The sequence below is a fragment of the Prionailurus bengalensis genome, chromosome E2 (genome assembly GCF_016509475.1).
Source record: "Prionailurus bengalensis isolate Pbe53 chromosome E2, Fcat_Pben_1.1_paternal_pri, whole genome shotgun sequence".
Lineage (NCBI taxonomy): Eukaryota > Metazoa > Chordata > Mammalia > Carnivora > Felidae > Prionailurus > Prionailurus bengalensis.
The window spans coordinates 361,349-382,538 of NC_057352.1; the positions used below are offsets into that span (position 1 = coordinate 361,349).

The following is a 21,190-nucleotide window of genomic DNA, read 5'->3' on the forward strand; positions in this document are numbered from 1 at the left end:
GGAAGAAGGGCTCATACTAGGCCTTTATCCTGAGGGACCTAGGAACTGAGAAGATGTGTGAATAGAAGAGGGACCTGATCTAAATTGGCAAGTATAACTTTAGCTTCCATGTGGAGAAGTGATAGGGTGCCAGATGAAGGTGGAGGTGGTTGGGGACACAGGAAGAAGGCAACTGCAACCAAGGAGGCCAGCGATGGTAGTCCAGGCGGCAGCCTGGACTAGGGTGGTGGTCGCAAAAGATGTGCAGATTTTGAATCTCTTCTGCAGGCAGAGTCAGCTGTATTTGCTGATGGATCAAAGAGTGGTGAGAAAGAGATGGGAGGTCCAGAAGGACTCCAGGCTTTTAGACTGAGCAGTTGAAAGAATGGAACTGCCCTCCATAGAAATGGGAAAGAGGAAAGAGGAGCAGATTCCAGAGGAAAAGCAGGAGTTGGGATTGTGTCTGAGTTGCCTGGAAGATATCTGAGTGGAGAGGTGATGTGGGCAAGACTCAGAGATCTGGTTTTCTTGAGAAAGGTCTGGCTGGAAGTGTTCAAGGGTGATGGGTTGGTGGCTGTTCCTTTGCCTATTCCAGGCTCAGAGGAGCATGTGTTGGTTCATGGCTCTTTCCACCTTCAAAGCCAGTAGTGGCAACTTGAATCTTTCTCACATTGCAGCACTCTTGACTCTCTCAATCTCTACTGCCTCTCTATTCCACTTTTAAAGACATTTGTTATTATATTGTCTGCCCACCCCTCCCTCACCTCAGATAATACAGAATAATCTCCATATCTCAAGGTCAGAGCATAAGTAGGGGAGGGGCAGGGAGAAAGGGAAAGAGAGAATTTCAAGCAGGCATCACACTGTCAGCACAGAGCAGAGCTGGATGCCAGGCTGAATCCCAGGAACAGTGAGAACATGACCTGAACCGAGATCAAGAGTTGGACATTAAACCAACTGAGCCACCAGGTGTCCCAAAGGTCAGCTGATTATTAATCTTAATTCCATATACCATTTAAGTTCCCCTTTGCCATGTAATATAACATATTTACATGTTCTGGAAATTAAGACCTGTACATCTTTGGGGTCAGTATATTCTGCCTACCACAATACATGAACATACTTAAAAATTTTTTGAACATTGCCTATATGGCTATTTGCTAAATCAAGGAAGAGTGCATTTTATATTTTGACAGATGTCAACAACGATTCTCTTGAGAAGCATCTCCAATTTGCCTTCCCCTGGCAGTGCTATGAAAGCCTTGGGATGATGATGATGATGATGATGATGATGATGATAAGAACAATAACAACAATAGCTCTCTCATTTATTTAGTAGTGTCAATCTTAAAAACAAAAGTTACTTAAAAATAAATAAATAAAACAGTTACTTTGCCAGCAAAAATGAGTTTATTTGGGATTAGCAGAGAATTGCAATTCTGAACATGCAAGCTACAGCAAAACCTTAGGCAAGTCTAACAAAGGAGAGGAATGTTATTTTATAAGAGGAAGGAGGAAGGTGGGAGGGCCTGTTTTGAAAGAAAGTCCATTGGAGAAAAGAATTCAGGGTGATGACAGTTTCTCATTGGTTGAGTTGCAGGGGCAGTTGATTTCTACTAGGAGATCCAATGTACATCTTTACTTGTTGGGGCCTGGAATTGATGTTTCTTTCCTGTTGAAGATTCTTCTGTCAGCAGTTCTTGACTTCCAGTGGTACCAAGTGAGAGCTTTCCCTTGCACTCCATTTTAGTGAGGTTTCCCTTTACTAAGTGTCACAGCACCAAGTACCTGGCCCTGTGCTAAGCACTTTTCATGTCACTTCTCATGAGGAAAGTTGTAGTATTTTCCAACTTTCACCACTGGATTTTGAGTTAGAGCTTATTCTGGGTGAAGATACCCAAGAGGGATTGTCAAAGCACAGAATGTTTAGGCTTGTCCCAGAATTTCTGATGAGGGGTTGGAGAAGGGACAAGAACTTGCATTTCTAGCAAGTTCCCCAGTGATGCTGATGCTACTGATCTGGGGACCACTGAATTAAAGACACATTTAATGTTACTAAAACTCTCCATGAAGGAGGTATTATCTTCATTTTACATCCTCAGAAAATGCAGAAGATGTGTTCCCAGGGGTCCCTTCACAGTGCTGGTCCCTCCATGTTCAGAATGCAGGTCACGGGCGGGACATCTCTGAGGGAGGAAATCGAGAATGACCTCTTTAAGAGGAAGCTCTTAAAGATTACCATTCTTAAGAGGAAGCTCTTAAAGATTACCATTCTTAATCTCGGATTCCATTTCCCAGTGCCTCTCCGCTGCCACTTGGGCGTTGCCCACGGAGAATTTGTCCGCGCCCCACTCCAGGCCAATGCGAGGCTGAAACTACACTAACCAGAAGGCCAAGGGGAATGGCGGCGAGCTATGGGCCAATCACAGAAGAAGAGCGACTTCCTGCGGCTCACGGGACTTCCGGCGCCTCCGTTGTGGGCGTTCATTTTGCTCTTGACAGGTCGTTATATAGCGCCCTTGGGGACCTGAGCTCTGGGCGGGGGCTGCTTTCCAGGCGCCTCCTCGGGACCCAGCGTGGAAGACAGTAAGGAAGATGGGATCGGCTGCCGCGTTTCGTCCCCTCTGAGGCTCCGATTGCGACGGGCGGCGGGCGGGCACCTGGCCCAGTGGAGGTGTGGGCATCGGCCAACCTCTCAGGGCCTGCCCGGGTCCAATGGCGGCAGCGGCGGCGCTGGCGGACCCGGGCCAGCATCCGCATAGTACGAGCCCACGATCGAGGGGAGTGGTGGGTCCCTGGACTCTTCTCCTCCGCCTTCGCCTTTCTTCCTTTGCTGCTAGGACCCTAGAATTACCCCAAGCCCGAGGTCCTGAGTCCTGGCCAGGGGTTATGTGGAAAGTTTCATAATTCTGGAATCCAATGGGACAAGGTGTGGAAAGCTGTCTCAGGGTTAGGGACCAGGATGTGAAAGGTTTCCTTCGTGTCTGGTGGACAAGAGTCAGGCCTGACACGGTAGCCTGAGCAGCTTGGTCTGTAATCTGAGGGTGGTGTGAGTCATGGAAGGTTTGGAGTAGAGGAGGAAGGTGGTATGACTCAGGTGTTCATAGGCTCCCTTTGGCTGCAGAGTGAAAAACAGACGTGGGGTAGGGAGTGAAGGTGAGGAGGCAGAAAGGGAGGCCCATAAGGATGCACCTTTACTGGATCAGGTGAGTGATGGTGTCTTGGCTTGAGTGGTGACTGGAGTTGGGAGAAGCGGCTGGATTTGGATCTTTCAAGTCAGCCAGATTTTATGATGTGGATATCCAGGGATATCACCATGGAGTTTGGCCTCAGCTATGAGAAGATGGAATTGAAGGGCATCGACTGAGATGGGGAGGTGGCTGGGCGAAGCAAGTTTCAGGGAAGATCAAGAGGCAGATTTTGACCCTGGCAATGCCCTGCAGACTTCCAGGTGGAGGTACTGAAAGGGCAGCTGGACATGCAGGTCTAAGTTATGCCGAGGAATTCAGCTTGGAGACATCCAGTCAACAGTCAGCCTGTGAACTAAGGTGGAGCTGTTTCAGATTTGGGAGGGGGCATCTTTAGCTTATGGTGAAGGATGTCCTACTGGGGCAGCTGAGGACTGGGTGGCTGGCCTGGGTACCTGGGCAGGGTTGGTGGATGTCACAAAGTCAGACGAAGGGAGGAACAGCCATGAGGGAAGGTGTGTGTGGGAGAGGAGGGTCCAAGTAGTGACCAAGGTCCCTGGCACAGAGGCTGAGGCATACTGGAGATGCAAGTAGCATGATAGTGGGACCAGGGCTGATGTTTATTCACTTCTCTGTGGGCTCACCAACCTTCCTTGGCCACCCTCTTTGGGACCTGGGGGTTTCATTCAGGATGGCAGATTAGCTCAGTGGCAGTCAGCTGGGGATGTTTCAGGCCTAGGGTGGGAGGTGGTGGAGCTGGGCTTTGAATGTGCATTAGGAGGAGAGAGGAATACTGTGGTTGGTGAGAGGACAGCATGGAGAAAGGCAGAGACTTGGAGGTCCCAGAGATCTGTGTGGCCCACTCTGGGTAGCTGAGAGTTAAAGGTAGAAACTGAAGGAAAGGCTGGGTGCTACTTCCGGAAGTCGGAACTTTTGGAAGTCTGGCTCAGGATGCGATCCTGGTCCAAGTTAGGCACATTCTGGACACCCATTTGCAGAGTAATATGTAGTGTGGCTGAGAGGATGAATGGCTCATGGGATGGTGGTGGGGTCTGGAGATGTGGGATACAAAGATGGATGTGTACATGCAGAGGGGGTATGAGTTCATGGACTGGGAGTCCTGGTAGTGGGGACCTATGGGAGATGAGCCACAGTTTGGTTGTTCTGGGAGGCAGGATCTGGGAACCCAGGGGAATTGCCTAGTAGGAGGCAGTTGGGCCCCACATACTAGGCCCAGAGCTTGTGGCAACTTATCTGCCTGCCTACTGTGTGAAGGAGGACACCGTAATCAGTGGGATACAAGGAGACAGTGGCAGCCATGGCATTGGAGCTTAGGGAGAAGGATGACCTAGGAATGTGTTGGCAGGAGTGATTTGGGGGTCAGAGACTAAACACCAGAAAGGTGGCAGCATGTGGGGTCACAGGCCTAGGCCTGTATGGGTTCGTCTGTGTATTTGTTTTTGTTGTTAGTTTTTCTGCTGCCCTTTGGTCTGGTTGACTTAGCTGTCCTCCTCATCATGGCAGGGCTAGGGGACCTTTGAGGATGTGGCCATGTACTTCTCCTGGGAGGAGTGGGAGATCCTTGATGAAGCTCAGAGACATCTGTACTGCGATGTAATGCTTGAGAACTTGGTGCTTGTGGCCTCACTGGGTAAGGCCCTCCCATCCTCCTAGTTTCCTGTTCTAGGTTCTGTCCTTCCCCTTCTAACAGGAGCATCTCTGTCTTCCCACAGCTGAGCATGGGTATTGCTTCTTCCTCTGGACTATCTGCTGTGTGTGAGGAGCTGGGTCACGAGCACAGCCTACTCCTTTCCCTGAGGAGCCCCAATATCTGCTTCTGAAGCTTTCTGGAGAAAGGCTCAGGACTGAAGGTCTGGCTGGCTGCCCAAGTTTGTCCAGATCAGTGGCACTTCTGTGCCCAGGTTCTTCCCTCTTTTTATTTTTTTAAGTTTATTTATTTATTTTTGAAAGAGAGAGAGAGTGTGCGTGCAAGGGAGGGGCAGAGAAAGAGGGAGACAGAGAATCCCAAGCAAGCTCCGCACTGTCAGTGTACAGCCTGACATGGGACTTGATCTCACAAACTGAGAGATAATGATCTGAGCCAAAATCAAGAGTCAGACACTCAACCAACTGAGCCACCCAGGCACCCCTTCTTCCCCTTTTTAAAAATTTTTATTTTATTTATTTATTTATTATTATTAAAAAAAAATTTTTAACGTTTATTTATTTTTCAGACAGAGAGAGACAGAGCATGAACAGGGGAGGGGCAGAAAGAGAGGGAGACACAGAATCTGAAATGGGCTCCAGGCTCTGAGCTGTCAGCACAGAGCCCAACGCGGGGCCAAACTCACGGACCGTGAGATCATGACCTGAGCCAAAGTCAGACGCTTAACCGACTGAGCCACCCAGGCGCCCCTTCCCTTTTTTTTAATATCAGACATTTCCGGAAGCCTTGCCATGTCATGGTCTATAGACAGTTGACATGGTTATTACTTATGGGAACCACTGTGAGATGCTCCTGAGAGACTTATTTTGTAACATTGAGTTTTCTTCCCAGTTGCAAAGATGACATGATCTCCCTTTGGTGATTCTCAGGGTGGGCTGCTCTTAGCTGAGCCAGCTACTTACCCACCTTATCTTTTTCCCAGGACTTGCAACTTCCAAGTCCTATGTGGTTGCTCACCTGGAACAGGGCAAAGAACCCTGAGAGCCTGACAGGGTGGACATATCTCCATACACTGCAAAAGAGGCTGGGACGGAGTCTGGCTCTAGTGAGTGGGAGCTGGAGCAAAGGTTACATTGGGGTATACTCGGCACCTGCCCTGTATCTACTAGTGTTTGTTGCCGGAGCCAGTAACCCTACCTTATTCCACTTTCCTTCTTCATTTTAGACACCACATTCTTGCCATTTCTACTTTGTCCCTGGGCCCTGGGTGGTGGATGACTCCACTGATCTGCTCTGTGTCTTCCTTATTCCCCTCCACTCCCCCCTTTATGGGGGTGTCCCACATTAGCCCACAGTCAATGTATTATGAGATGTGCACATATCCTCATAAAGACTTTAAGCACCAGATGCCTGGTTGCAGCTGGATTTTCCTGGGCTTATGCTCACCACTGTGTCCCCTTTTCCTAGAGATCTGGAGCCTGTCTGTATTGGGTCCTGATGAAAGCTGAGGAGTTGCAGTCTCTGCCCCTCCTCCCAGCCTGAACCCCACCCCTGTGTTCTCATGTGTTGAGTGTTCACCTTCGGTGGCCCTCCTGGGCCCAGTCCTGCACCACAAGCTCTACCTCATCCTGACTTGATCCTACAGACTCATTCCTGAGTTTGTCAGATCCACATCTGTAAAGGGGCTGCCCCCTCCCAACAAAGCCTACATACACTTCACCAGCATTTCTCTGCTTTTAGGTTGTTGGTATGGAATGAAAAAGCCCCTCTTGAACAGTGTGTTTCAGGAGTGTTTCAGTTCAGAACCCCTAAGGCAGGTCCTTCCACCCAGAAGGACATGTGTGGCCTTCCACCCACTTGTGACATGTGTGGCCTGGTCTTGAAAGACGTATTATACCTGGCTAAGCATCAGGCAATACACCCTAGGCAGAAGCCATACAAATGTGAGACATGTGGGAGAGGCTTCTGGCTCAGTACAAACTCTCACCAGCACCAGAAGGAGCACAGTGAAGAAAAACTCTTCACATGCAGCCAGGACCTCCTCCAGCATCAGACCACTCACACTATGGGGAAGCTGAACAGGAGCCCCGCACGCAAGGAGGCCTTCTAACCCAGCACCAGTTGCCAGCAGCAGCAGGCAGTCCATGCCACACAGAAGCCCTTCAAGTGCAGCAACTGTGGGGGAGCCTTCCTGAAGGCGTTTATGCTCCTTGACCACCTGATAACTCACTCCAAAGAAAGACCCTTCAGATGGCCAACAAGAAATGCCCCTAAAGAGGACTCAACCTTTGTTCATCACAAAAAAAACCCACAATGGAGAAACATCCCATGTGTGTAAGGAATGTGGGAAGGCCTTCAGCCAGCTTAAAACTGAGGACACATCAGAAAGTTCATACTGGAAAAATGCATCACAGTTGCAGTGAATGTGGGAAAGCCTTCACCGGAAACACTTGTTCAGCACCAGAGAGTTCACACTGGAGAACGGCCTTATGGATGTGGCTAGCGCGGGAAGGCCTTCACTCGCAGCTTCCATGTTTTTCGGCACCAGAAAGTTCACAACACAGAAAGACCTTATGAGTGTAGACAGTGCCGGCGAGTCTTTAGCTGTGTTGCCGATTTTGTTGAGCACGAGAAAATACACACGGGGGAAAGGCCTTATGAGTGCAAAGAATGTGGGAAAGCCCTCATTAACAGCTCTCATCTTGTTCGGCACCAGAAAGTTCACAACACAGAAACGCCTTTTGAGTGCAGTGAATGTGGAAACGCTTTCCGGCAAACCTCCAAACTTATTCTGCACCAAAGGAGTCATAGTGGAGAAAGACCTTATAAATGCAACCAATGTGGGAAAGCCTTCAGTTGCCCCTCCAACCTTGTTCTACACCAGCAAATTCACACTGGAGAAAAGCCTTATGAGTGTTCGGAATGTGGGAAAGCCTTCAGTCAAAGCTCTGCCTTCATTCAGCACGAGAAGGTTCACACTAGAGAAAGGCCTTATAAGTGTAGTGAATGTGGAAAAGCCTTCAGCTATAGCTTTAACCTTGTTAAACACCAGAAAGTTCACACTGGAAAAAGGCCTTATGAGTGCAGTCAGTGTGGGAAAGCTTTCAGTGAAAGCTCCATCCTCAGTCAGCACCAGAGAGTTCACACTGGAGAAAAGCCTTACGAGTGTAACAAATGCGGAAAAAGCTTTCCGCTACAGCTCAAACCTCTCTAAACACCAGAAGGGTCATATTGGAAAAGAGCCTTTGGAGTGCAGTGGACATAGGAAAGCCTTCAGCCAGAGCACTAGCCTTACTCAGTACCAGAAAGGTCACACCAAAGAAAACACTTAGGAGTGTGGCAAATGTGGAAAACCACTAACTAGCTGGGGCTTTCACCTTGCTCACCTTAAAAGGATTCACTCCTAAGAAAACTTCTGTGAAAGGAACCTTTGTAAAGAAGCCATAAGCCAAAAGTTGAAACTTGAATATCCTTTTTTTTTTTTTAAAAGAACTATTTTTATTTATTTTTGGGACAGAGAGAGACAGAGCATGAACGGGGGAGGGGCAGAGAGAGAGAGAGAGAGAGAGAGACAGAATCGGAAACAGGCTCCAGGCTCTGAGCCATCAGCCCAGAGCCTGACGCGGGGCTCGAACTCACGGACCGCGAGATCGTGACCTGGCTGAAGTCGGACACTTAACCGACTGCGCCACCCAGGCACCCCGAAACTTGAATATCCTAATACCCCTACCAGGAGATTGCCAGATACATGGAAGCTTTCAGGAGCTTCACCACACTTTCTAACTTGTCCAGGTGCTTTGCCAGATTATGTCACTGCCAGATGCCATCTCACTTCTGCCAGCCAGCAGATCTTCCCACAGCGTGTAACTATCATGTCAACATACTCAGGGAAGGCTGATCTTGTGCTCTCTCATTCCCTGGAGGGAGACATGAGTGATGGAAGCTCTTTGGGGGTGGCCTCATTTTCCATCTTTGCCCTGTCTCTAGTAGTTCAGGCATAGTCCTGACCTTGTTCTCCCCAGGAGGATCTGACCTGGAGTGTGAGGACTTGCAGAAGAAGTTTCCCTTTTATTGTGGCCATTGTTGAGTCTACAGATGGTGCCTGCAATGGAATTGTCCAGTATCCAAATCAACCAACCCTGGAACTGCCTGGCTCCAGAGTGTGTGGTAATAAAGGCCTTACTATTGAAGCCATCTTTAATACTGGGACTCCATCCATTGTGTGTGTGGGAAATGGAGAATGAATTGGGCTCTAACAGAATAAAAAGGGAGAAGGTCTTTTGGGAGGCCTCAACTTGAACAGTGGGATGGCAAGGAATAGATTGCAGTCTAGGCCCAAGGGCTTCCAGGACAGGCTGAAAGTCTCTGGGTCAAATCTTGTGTCTTGGATGCCAGGACAACCTGTAAGACCCAGAGCTTTGGACATTCGCCAGTACTTCCTGGGCAGCAGGAGTTGGGTACCTTGTTCCTGGGAATGTCCCACATTCTCCAGTAGAATTGAGGGGATACTGTCCAGGAGTAAGGCCCCTGATGTCCAAAATCTGTAGGTAGGTATCACTGCACGTAAGATCTTCAGGAGGCAGGTAGAACCTGTTTCAGTGGGCACAGAAACACTGGTTTTGAGGTCAGGGACACTGGCAAACAGAGGAGATAATGGCTGGTGCTATGCCTGGGCTACATCACACCCACTCACAAGAACTGGTTGTGTTCAACTCAACATTTAGTTGAGTTCAATCAGCCATGGTGGAATTTATACCACAAAAGATGAAGAAACAACAGCTCTTTGAAAACAAACAAACAAAAAGCAATTGAAAAAAACCTGATTTGGATTGTCTGCCAAGTTTGTTGACAGTGACTTTGGCCATAGGAGAGACTCTGCTCTGCAGGTCTTAGGAAGTCCTGCATATTCTCATCTTATCCTCTAGAACAAAGGACATAACAGTGGTATGTTGCTTACTGCCTGAGCAAATGGTGGTGTGGATTCCTGTAGCCTTCCTGCACTGGTCACTTCAAGGCCCTTACTGCACAGGTAGGAACCCTGGGCCTGAGAAAAGGGAGATCTTGTAGTTCAGGATTTTTGTAGCCCAGCCAATATTCCAGGTGAGTGTAGTGTCCATGATCTTCATCATCTGCTATTTTTTGCTGCCACTGAAGCAGGGCTGTCCCCGGGTACAGGAGTCAGAGATAATGGAATCAATATATGCTTGCCCCCATTTTCTGGTTTTCCAAGAGGAGTGAGGGAACCATATGTTTATGTGAAGCCTTTTGATTTCATAAATGTTGAAAGCTTCTTTATAAAACTTATAGGTATATATGCAACCGATATATATGGGCTGCATATCTCCTGGTTCAATACTTTCAAGTGTCAGAAAATAAACGAACCAGGCTGTCTGGAGCCCCAGGATCCCAAGACATGAAGGCTTTTGGTGCAGTGTTTACCTGAGAACATGTGGCAGGGGCAACGGTACTGCTGTTGCCACTCCACTTAGGATCCTCCAGTTCCCTGAAGCTGACCATATGAGGGATGGCAGGGTCCCAGGCATGTGGCAGGTCTGCCTAAGTGCTCCCCACATCCCAAGGTATGGCACTCCTGGACCTTCTGGGTATAATAATTGCCTTCTGTTTTCTTGTTTAAGTTTTATTTTATTTATTTTGAGAGACAGAGCATATGCGAGCAGGGGAGGGGCAGAGAGAGTGGGAGAGAATCCCAAGCAGGCTCTGTGCTGTTAGCGCACAGCCAAATGTGGGGCTCAATCTCACAAACTGCAGAGATCATGACCTGAGCCCAAATCAAGAGTCAGACACAACCGACTGAGTCACCCAGGTGCCCCAATAATTGCCTTCTATTAACATGGGGGCTTGGGGTTAGAACTAAAGCCCATTTGAACCTTGAGGCCTCAGGCTTCCAAGTAAAGGGATCGTGGGTCATCAAGAGCTCAACTCCTTGAACTCACGTTTTAGCTATGGTTAGACCTCATAACAGTGCTCCCAATGCATGAATGAAGTCTTTTACCTGCCTTCTAGTCTCCTCACCACGGCTCTCTGTACATCAGCCAACTTATTGGAACCTCAATATTTCCCTGGTGGTGCCAGAACATAGCAAACAAAGGCCTGTTGGTTCTGAGAGTTTGATCTCCCCAGAGGACCAATTTACGTGGAGCTCAAAGTCTCCCCATCGTGATGAAGTACCCAGGGATCCTTGATCTGCTCAGGCTCTCCCTCCTGGGTGTAACAACTGCCTCCTGCCAACATGGAAGGGCTTCTTGGGATTAGAGTTAATGTTCAGCTGAGCCATGTGGAGCCCACACCTGCAAGCAACATAGGACAGACATTTGTCATCAGAACTCAATCCCTTTTCCTGAATGGTCACCTAGGTGTGTGTCTTGTAAAACGAAGTATTTTGGCAAAGAGTCCTTGATTTGGTGAAGTAGTCCCAATCTGAATCTGACTTTTGCTCTCCCCATCAGGGCTCTGTGCAAGGCAGCTGGCCTACTGTGTGTGTGTGTGTGTGTGTGTGTGTGTGTGTGTGTGTGTGTGCGTATGCATGTCTGTGTCTGGAGCTGTGTGTGTGCATGCACGTGCATGTGCCGGAACATCTAAAACAAAGCCCTCATGGCTCTGAGCACCTATGAACTGGGCTACTAATGTTCATCTTAACTCTACATGAAGGCTGTCCTTTGAACCAGCCACAGAAGAAGGAAGTATTGAGAGATGGTCAGAAGCAGCCCTTCTGACATCATTTGAGCCCCCAGATCCACTCAGTGCCTGAAACCAGATACCAAGTGGATTTTAGGGTTCCATGTACCAAAACAGACCAAGACAATTCAATAGGAAAAAGGTAATCTTTTCAACCAATAGTGCTAGAACAACTGAATTGCCATATGTAACAACAACAAACCTGTAAGCTTACCTCAAGTCATATGCAAAAGTTAACTCAAAATTGATCATAGATGTAAGCATAAAACTCATAACAATAAAAAATCTAGAAGAAAACATAGTGATCTTGGATTTGGTGGATTTCTTTTCTTTTCTTTTTTTTAGTAGCAGGCAAAAGTTTATTAGAGGATAAGATCAGAAGGGAAGAATCCTAGGAAAGCTCTCTTTACAGAAAGGGGACATTCGAAAGTGAATGCCCGAGAACTATAGGCAAAAGTCCTTGTATTAAAAGGTTCTGGTCAGCCCTCAGATTTAGTGTATTTCTTACGTATAACAAAAAGCATGAGAAGAAAAAGATAAATCAATTGGACTTAATAAAAATTTTTAACTTTTGCTTTTCTTTTTTTAAAATGTTTATTTTTGAGAGAGAGAGAAACACAGAATGAGAGCAGGGGAGGGGCAGAGACAGGGAGACACAGAATCTGAAGCAGGCTCCAGGCTCCAAGCTGTCAGCACAGAGCCCAACATGGGGCTCAAACCCATGACCGTGAGATCATGACCTGAGCCAAAGTCAGAAGCTTAAACCAACTGAGCCATCCAGGCGCCCAAACTTTTGCTTCTCAATAGTCACTTCAACAAAATGAAAATGCAAGCCATAGACTGGAAGAACTATCTGCAAAACAAATCCTAACAAGGGATGTGAATCTAGAACCTATGAGGAACACTTACAAAAGACAACCTAATTTTTAAAAAAATGGTCAGTGACTTGAACACTCACTTCACTAAAGAAGACATATGAGGGGTGCCTGGGTTGCTCAGTTAAGTGTCTGTCTTTTGATTTCAACTGAGGTCATGATCTCACAGGTGTGGGATCAAGCCCCATGTAGGGCTCCATGCTGACAGCATGGAGCCTTCTTGGGATTCTCCCTCTTCCTCTCTTTCTGCTCCTCCCCCACTTGAGTTTTTTTTCTCTCTCTCTCTCAAAATAAATATTAAAAAAGTTATCATAGGGGCGCCTGGGTGGCTTGGTCGGTTAAGCGTCTGACTTTGGCTCAGGTCATGATCTCACCGTCCGTGAGTTTGAGCCCCACGTCGGGCTCTGTGCTGACCGCTCAGAGCCTGGAGCCTGTTTCAGATTCTGTGTCTCCCTCTCTCTCTGCCCCTCCCCTGTTCATGCTCTGTCTCTGTCTCAAAAATAAATAAACGTTAAAAAAAAATTTTTTTTAAAAGTTATCATAGAATGGACCATAAATGGAAATGTAAGAGCTAAAACTATAAAGCAAATAGGAGAAAAATTTTGACTGAGTTAGGCAAAGAATTTTTTAGATATGAACCAGAAGACAAAACATAAAAGGAAAAACTAACAAATTAGACTTCATCACAATGTAAAATATTGCTTTTTAAGGAGCACCTGGCTGGCTCAGTCAGTAGAGTATGCTATTCTTGATGTCAGGGTTGTGACTTCAAGCCCCATGTTGGGCATAGAGTTTACATTTAAAAAATAAATAAAAATAAAATATTGCTCTTCAAAAGATGTCATTATGAAAATTAAAACAAGGGGCGCCTAGGTGGCTCAGTTGGTTAAGTGTCTGACTTTGGCTCAGGTCATGATCTTGCGGTTCATGAGTTCGAGCCCCATGTCAGGCTCTGTGCTGATAGCTCAGAGCCTGGAGCCTGCTCTGGATTCTGTGTCTCCCTCTCTCTCTCTGTCCCTCCCCTGCTCATGCTCTGTCTTTCTCTCTCTCTCAAAAATAAATAAACATTAAAAAAAAAATTAAAACAAACTACAGGCCGAGATGAAACACCTCTACATATATATGGAGTCTTAATACAGAATATATAAAGAATTTGAACAACTCAATAAGAAGACAACCCAAGTAGGGGCACCTGGGTGACTCAGTTGGTTAAGAGTCCAACTTCAGCTCAGGTCATGATCTTGCCGTCCGTGAGTCTGGGCCCCAGGTCGGGCTCTGTGCTGACAGCTCAGAGCCTGGAGCCTGTTTCAGATTCTGTGTCTCCCTCTCTCTCTGCCCCTCCCCTGCTCATGCTCTGTCTCTGAAAAATGAATAAACCATCAAAAAAATGAAAGAAAAAAAAAGACAACCCAAGTAAAAATGAGCAAAAAGATTTGAGTAGACATTTTATCAAAGAAGATAAACAGTTAATAAGCACAAGAAAAGATGCCTGACATCATTATTCATTAGGAGAATATACATTAAAATCCCCTTGAGACTATTATTTGATGGGCACAGAGTTTCAGTGTATAATAATGAAAAAGTTGTAGAGATGTTTAGGAGTGATAGTTGTAGAACTGTGTGTTTACTTAATGTCATTGGACTATACACCTAAAAATAGAAGTTTTGTGTATATTTTACCACAATTTTAAAAAGTCCATTGAGATACCACTTCACGCTAGTATGGCAACACCAAGTATTGGCAGGAAGGTGGAGAAAATGGAACAGTTCTACAGTGCTGGTGGGAATATAAAATAGTAGAGACGCTTTGGAAAAATTTGGCAGTAAAGAGTTAAAGTGAACTTCACTCAGCAGTTCCACTCCTAGAAACTGTCAGGCAGAAAGACCTTCCTCTGCTCTATAATCCTTCTAAATGGACTTAGAACCAAATGGACATGAGACAGATTAACAGAAGAAAATAATATTTAATGAGTGCATATACAGGGAATCCACAGACATGAAATTTCAAAGACAATGGGGCACATGAAGCTCACATGAGCTGAGGAGAGGGGCAGAGGTCTGAGGATATGAAAAGGAGAAAGCTTTTAGCAAGAAGGTGAAAGATGTTTAGAAACACAAGTTTGCTCTATGAGGCAGATAAATTCCTTAGGCAAAGGGAAGTGTCTGTTAATTGCTCTCTTCCTATTACAGGCTCTCCTTCCAATGTAAATTAGACAGTTGTGGGAAAGGCAGAGAGCTTTTCCTGCATCTGCTGGGTTTTGATTACTTAAAAAAAAAAAATATTTATTTCGAGAGAGAGAGAGAGAGAGAGAAGCGGAGAGAGAATCCCAAGCAGGCCCTGCGCTGCCAGTGCAGAACCCGATGCAGGAGTTGAATTCCCCAACTATGAGATCACAACCCAAGCAGAAATTGGACGCTTAAGTGACTGAGCTACCCAGGCGCCCCTAACTCAAAATAATCTTTATGCTGAAGAGGCCCATCTTGGGGCAGCCTGCCCTCAGCCCCTACACAATCTACCCAAGTAACAAGAAAACATACATCTACAGAAAGACTTTTAAGCAAATATGCCTAGCAGCATTATTTGTAATGGCCAAGAACTGTTGTCTATCAATTAATGACAAATAAAATGTGGTATATCCATACAAGGGAATATTATTCAGCAATAAAATGGAATAAAATACTGATATATAACATAACATGAATAAACCTCAAGAACAGACTAAGCCAGTTAGGCACCCCCAGAATAAAGTTTAAAAAGCAAAAACAAACAAACAAACAAAAAACAACAAAAAAACAAAAAACAAAACCCTCAACAACATTATGCTAAGTGATAGAAATGACACACAAAGGGATATATATTATATGATTCCATTGATACCAAATATCAGGAAAGGCAAAAGTATAGAGATATAACATGGATTAGTGGTTGCCAGGGGCTGAGGATGGGAGTGGTTTTGGCTATATAAGTGTCCAGGGGCACCTACGTGGCTCACTTGGTTAGGTGCCCTACTCTTGATTTTGGCTCGAGTCATGATCTCGTGGATTTGTGAGTTCAAGCCCCACATGGGGTTCTATGCTGACAGCATGGAGCCTGCTTGGGATACTCTCTCTCTCTCTGCTCTTCCTCGGCTCATGCTCTCTCTCTCCCTCTCTCAAATTAAACAAATAAACTTAAAAAAAAAGTGTCCAACCGCGCATTTTGAGGCAATGGGAATGGGGTGAGATAATAATGGTTGTACAACTCTATAATTTTACTAGAAATCATTAATTATGCAATTATAATGGATGTATTCTATAATATGTAAATTATACTTCAATAAAGCCATTTAACAAAAAGGCTATGGGCTGTTCTTTCTCACAGTCCTGGAGTTCCTGACCACATGGTGATGACCAAAAGTATCCAGCCCACTAAGAGATGACAGGAATGCATAAAAAATATGTTGACTACAGCTGTGGGAAATATACAGATCTACACCTGCACACTTTTTTTTCTTAATGTTTATCAATTTTTGAGAGAGAGAGACAGAGCATGAGCAGGGGAGGGGCAGAGAGAGAAGGAGACACAGAATCCGAAGCAAGCTCCAGGCTCTGAGCTGTCAGCACAGAGCCTGACACAGGGCTCAAACCCACAAACCGCAATATCATGACCTGAGCCAAAGTCAGACACTTAACTGACTGAGCCACCCAGGTGCCCCAACACCTGCACACCTCAATCCTGCAAAGGCCCAGACATCAAAACAGTTCACCAGGCTCCCCACACCTTATTTCCTCACACTCAGTATTCTTTACCCATTTACAGTACTCAATTCATCCTTGTACAAACACAAGTGGATGGTATATTACCAGGGTCTGGCCTTCAGAGTGCTTCCTTTCACCACTGCTGGGTGGAAGAGACATTTCCTAAAACACAGACCATTATCTTGCTTCTTCCAGACTGTTGACTGGCTTTTCCAGGCAAACTCCAGGTGAGAAGCTTCAGAACACAGAGGCTTTCATTCTTTGTCAGAGAACATGGGGTAGAAATGCAAATTGGGTCACATCTGGTCAGAAATGCTCCATGCCTTACTGTTGTGCCCTGTCAGGTGCTATAGGGAACCTGATAACCAGTCTGAGAACTCTGTTCTGTTTCCAATTCACTCCCGATAAACAGAACTCCAATATCAAAGGTGAATTAATTGGTGATGTATTCAGTATCAAATGGTGCAGAGCAGTCTGAAGTCATGGTACCAGAGCTGGGTAATGATAGCAATGCATATAAACTATGTTATGAGTACCTGGAGAAACTCAATGAAGACATCATGGATGTCAAAGGCAGATTTCACAAGGTCCATAAACAATGGGAAAACTTCCCTAGAAGCCCTCCAGGAACTATCTTATCAGGCCTCTTGCTCAGAGCAAGAGTCATGTCCGTGCCAAACTCAGTCATGGGTGAGCAGTAGGACATCACTTCAATGGGTGCAGGGCCACCACCATCCCTCCAGAGGAGGGCAAGCAGGGAACAGGGGCTGTTTACATTGAGTAATAGATGACCATCAAACACAGAAGGACATTTTCCATAGCACCCAGCGGTGTGACAGCTGGTCACAAAGTACAGTATGGCCCTTATAGGGGCCCTTACAGGGCATTGGTGGAGTTATCTCTGCAGGTAGAAGTTCTGCGGCGCCAGGTGGATCAGTCGGTTGAACAGCCGACTCTTGATTTCAGCTCAGGTCATGATCTCATGGTTGTGGGTTCGAGCCCCACATCAGGCTCTGTGCTCACAGTGCAGAGTCTGCTTTGGATCCTCTGTCTCCCTCTCTCTCTCTGCCCCTCCCCCCTCTCAGAAATAAATAAGCGTTAAAAAATTAAAAAAAAATAATTTCTATACAAGGTACAACTTGTGGTTGAAGGCTATTTTTATACGGTATTTTTCAGGTGTTAATTCTTTTATATTGAATGAAGTTTTTAAAACATCATTTAAAAGAAAATGTTAAAAAAAAAAGGGGGGGGCGGGGGCAGCTGAAGACTTTACTAAATTCACTGCTCCTAAAATGGCTTTTCACTAGTGAAGGTTTTGTGCTGGTTGGTGGGCAGGAGCTGTGGCTGAGTCTCCCATACCAGCTGTACACACAGGAGCTTTCTCCAGTGTGAATATTTCTATGCAGGACCCAGCAGGAGCTGCTTTGCTCTCCTACTCACTACACTCACAATGCAGTAACTTGCTGCTGCAAAACTTGATTAAATCTGGGCAAGGAGGCTATCCAACACCAGCTGCACTCCTTATGCCTTTCTCCAGTGGGGACTGTGTGAAAGAGGTTCAATTTTCCTGAGAGCTTTCAGGTGGTTACTGCATTTGTACAACTGTTCTCTGGCATGAATCTTTTGGTGCTAACAAGAATGGAGCTCTGAATGCAGATGCCCACATTCTTGGCACTTGACTCCTTTGGTGCAAGGGGAAATGCAAATGTTTGCTCAAGGCTGGGCCACACTCCCTGCCTTAATGAGTGTTTTCTAAGGGGCAAACATTCTCATTCTCAAAAGGAATAGAGCTCTGGCTGGAGGCTTTCTCACATTACAACAATCATGACATTTGAAGACATGAATGTACTTCTGCTTTCTCAGAATGGAGACAAAGGTGAAGGCCTTCCCATCTTCCCAATGTACTTGGGATTTTTTTCCCATTCTGAAAATTAAAAAAAAAAATTTTTTTTTTAATGTTTTACTTATTTTTGAGAGAGAGACAGAGTGCAAGTAGGAGCGGGGCAGAAAAAGAGGGAGACACAGAATCTGAAGCAGGCTCCAGGCTCTGAGCTGTCAGCACAGAGCCTGACGTAGGGGCTGAACCCATGAACCGCGAGATCATGACCTGAGCTGTAGTTGGCTGCTCCATATCAACTGAGCCACCAAGGCGCCCCCCATTCTGGTATTTTTTATTGACTGAACACCTCTCCATATACCATGTGTCTACTGGGTGTCTCTTCAGTGTCAGTTCTCTGTGAGTTCTGCAAAAGGGCCTCAGTGTCTGGTGACAGGCAGGTGCTATGCAGTGAGGGTGGTCCAGCCACTGACATTATATCCACCTTCCTTAGAGGAAGCAAGCAGTCCCATGAAGAGATAAATTTTCTTTTTCCTTAAAAAAATTTTTGAGAGAGAGAGAGAGAGAGAGAGAGAGAGAGAGAATATCTCAAGCAGGCTCCACACTCAGCATGGACCCAGATGGGGGCTTGATCCCATGACCCTGGGATCATGACCTGGGCTGAAATCAAGAGTTGGACATTCAACCGACTGAGCTACGCAGGCACCCTTTCAAGAACTACTTAAGGATACGTATCAGCTCAGAACATGTTAAGGGGAGGCCAATGGTGGAGGATCTGACCATAAAAGGGGAGAAGGCGAAAGGCTGAGAGGAAAAGGATACAGAGGGATCAGCCAGGAAATATGAGTCAAGGGAAAGTAGAATGAAGTTCCAGAATGACAGAAAAGAGGCATGGCTACTCACTTTGGCACCAGGGTAAGAGAGGGCACAGGTCAGGTACCAGGTGAGAAACAAGCCCGCTGCCACAGGCCCTCCCCTACCAGTCTTGCACTGACCAGAACTGGTCCTCCATGGGCCTCTCTGGTCATGGACTGATTCAAGCTGCCCTGTCCAGGTCTCCTGGCCATGTTCACCTTGGGTGACCACATTGGTGGTAGTGCAGGCAGTCATGAGGGGTCAAGTGGCTTGTGAGAGGCCAGCCCCAGGTCTGTCATGATTCACCCATGACAGACTGAGGTGGATAAGGATCACTTATGCATCTGGAGAACTGAACCTCACAAAATGAACAACCAGGAAAGATCTCAGGGGAAAGGTGCATTGTCCCCACAATCAGTGATCGTGTCTGTGTCCATGTGCCATCACAGGGGCTGACAAGGGGCAGCTGGCAGAAAACCTGCTGGAATGAGGAAGTGTGACAGAGGAGAAAGAAAAGCAACACACCTCGACTGGGTCACTTGGCCAGATAATAACCAAGCTGGATGTGATCTGCTATGCAAGTTGTGATACTTTTGACCCTTGACCTAAAAGATACTGGAGTTGTTTATACAGCAGTCTGGGAGAAGATGTATCAAGACATGGGCCAGCACCAGGACCAGCCGCATACCCCATGGGGAACACGGTGGCCTAACCTGGTGAGGACAGCACCATGTCATGGTAGTAGCCCTACTGTGTCTCATGAAGGAGACCCACTTTTTCTGAAAGCAGTATGTGACCTTCTTAAAAGTCACTGGGCCTTGCTATAGCAGGCCAGGGAGCAGATGGATGCAACCTAAGCACTGGGCATGGGACCTGGGACCCCAGTCTCTGTCCTGCGGCCACCTCCCTTTATGTCTCCCAACCTTGTCCCCTGACATGCCTGCTTACCCTCTCATATCTGAAAGGGTGGGCCCTCCTCCTGGATGTGCCCTCTCCCCGGATCCATTGGTCTTTGGACAGTGCTTCTCCTTTTCTGCACCCATCTCCTCCACCCGGCCACTGGTCCTTATCCTGGACACCCCACACTCACCTCAGGGCCACTTATCTGCAACCACAACCTAAGACTCTCCTTCCAAAATGCCATTCTCAGACCCTTCCTTGGTCCAGGCCACCAGTGAACTGCAACCTGGAGATCGGAGGCCAAACCAAAACTCCCTATGTGTCCATGGCACGTAGTCACTTCCACTTAGAAGTCCACATCTACAAAATCCAACTGCTAATCTTCCCCAAAATATCCTCCTCTTGCCAAACTCCCATCTCCATGTACAATATCTCATTCTTCCTAAACACCCGGGATGGTCTTTTATCCACCACTTACGTTCACTCGTCACATGTAGCAGGAAATCCCATTAACTTCATCTTGAAAATCTAACCGAAATCTGATCACTTCTCTCACCTCTCCTACTTCTACCCTGGACAGGCCATCATCATAACTGTCTGGAAGAATATTGCAGCAGCATCCTCACAACCCCTGGCCACAACCCCTCTCCCACCGGTGTGTTCACTCAGTATGTTTACTTGGTATTCATTGGAATATTTTCAAAATCCTAAATCCAGACAATGGATATTCCGCTTCTATTCAAAAATTTCTACGACTCCCAGCACATTCAGCCAATGAATAGAGGCAGGACTCCTCTCTTCATGCAGTGGAAGAATGAGAATTTTCCTGAATGTTCTCAGGTCAGTCTCACCTCCGAATCTTTGCACATGCAGATCCCTCTGTCTGTACCCTCTACATCTTAACATACCTAATTCTGGGATGAAGACTCCCCACCTGCGAACGCTCCATCATCCAGAACATCGAGGCCTGTAGCTCAGTCGGGGACTCAGGACACTGGGACTCCGAGTCAGGTCGGGTGGAAGAATCCTTCAGCCGTGACTAGTTGATCGGCTCACTCATCACGCCCGTAGTCCAGCCACAAGCTGGTCATGACCTCGGAACGCGTGGCTTTGAGCCTCCGTCCCCCGCTCTGTAAAGCAGACACAACGCCAAGGGCGACGACTCCCGGGCGGGCTCCAAAGGAGGTCCTTGCAGACATCCCCGCGAGGTCGCCCCCCCCTACTGCCAAGGATATCCGGGCTTGGGTAGTCAGGACATTCTCTGGGGTCAAGGGGTGCACAGGGCACGGAGACGGAATCTCCCCGACTCTCGAATCTTCCCTGCATCCGTTCCCGCAGGCCCGGTGAGCCTCCCGGCACCATCCACAGCCAGGCAACTTGGTTCCTCCTCCAACACCGATTAAACGGCAAGCTGCCAAAGAAACAACCGAAAACCAGAAGCCACCACGCGCTGGCG

General features: G+C 46.9%; 1 protein-coding gene and 1 long non-coding RNA gene across 2 annotated transcripts; one reads left to right on the plus strand and one right to left on the minus strand.

The window, feature by feature from the left end:
* Positions 1 to 1,370: 1,370 nt before the first annotated feature.
* On the minus strand, positions 1,371 to 21,188 carry LOC122494679. Its single transcript, XR_006300246.1, has 2 exons — positions 20,643 to 21,188; positions 1,371 to 3,522 (listed from the first exon to the last, which is right to left on the minus strand). It is a non-coding gene; the product is annotated as an uncharacterized LOC122494679 (long non-coding RNA).
* On the plus strand, positions 2,628 to 8,261 carry LOC122494666 (zinc finger protein 781-like). Its single transcript, XM_043600028.1, has 3 exons — positions 2,628 to 2,740; positions 4,692 to 4,818; positions 6,574 to 8,261. The coding sequence occupies exon 3, from the start codon at positions 7,257 to 7,259 to the stop codon at positions 8,163 to 8,165; it is 909 nt and encodes a 302-aa protein (XP_043455963.1). The 5' UTR covers positions 2,628 to 2,740; positions 4,692 to 4,818; positions 6,574 to 7,256; the 3' UTR covers positions 8,166 to 8,261.
* Positions 21,189 to 21,190: the final 2 nt, after the last annotated feature.

Coding starts and splice junctions, on each gene's coding strand:
- LOC122494666 (XM_043600028.1), top strand. CDS start 7,257: ATGTGGGAAAGCCTTCACCGGAAACACTTGTTCAGCACCAGAGAGTTC.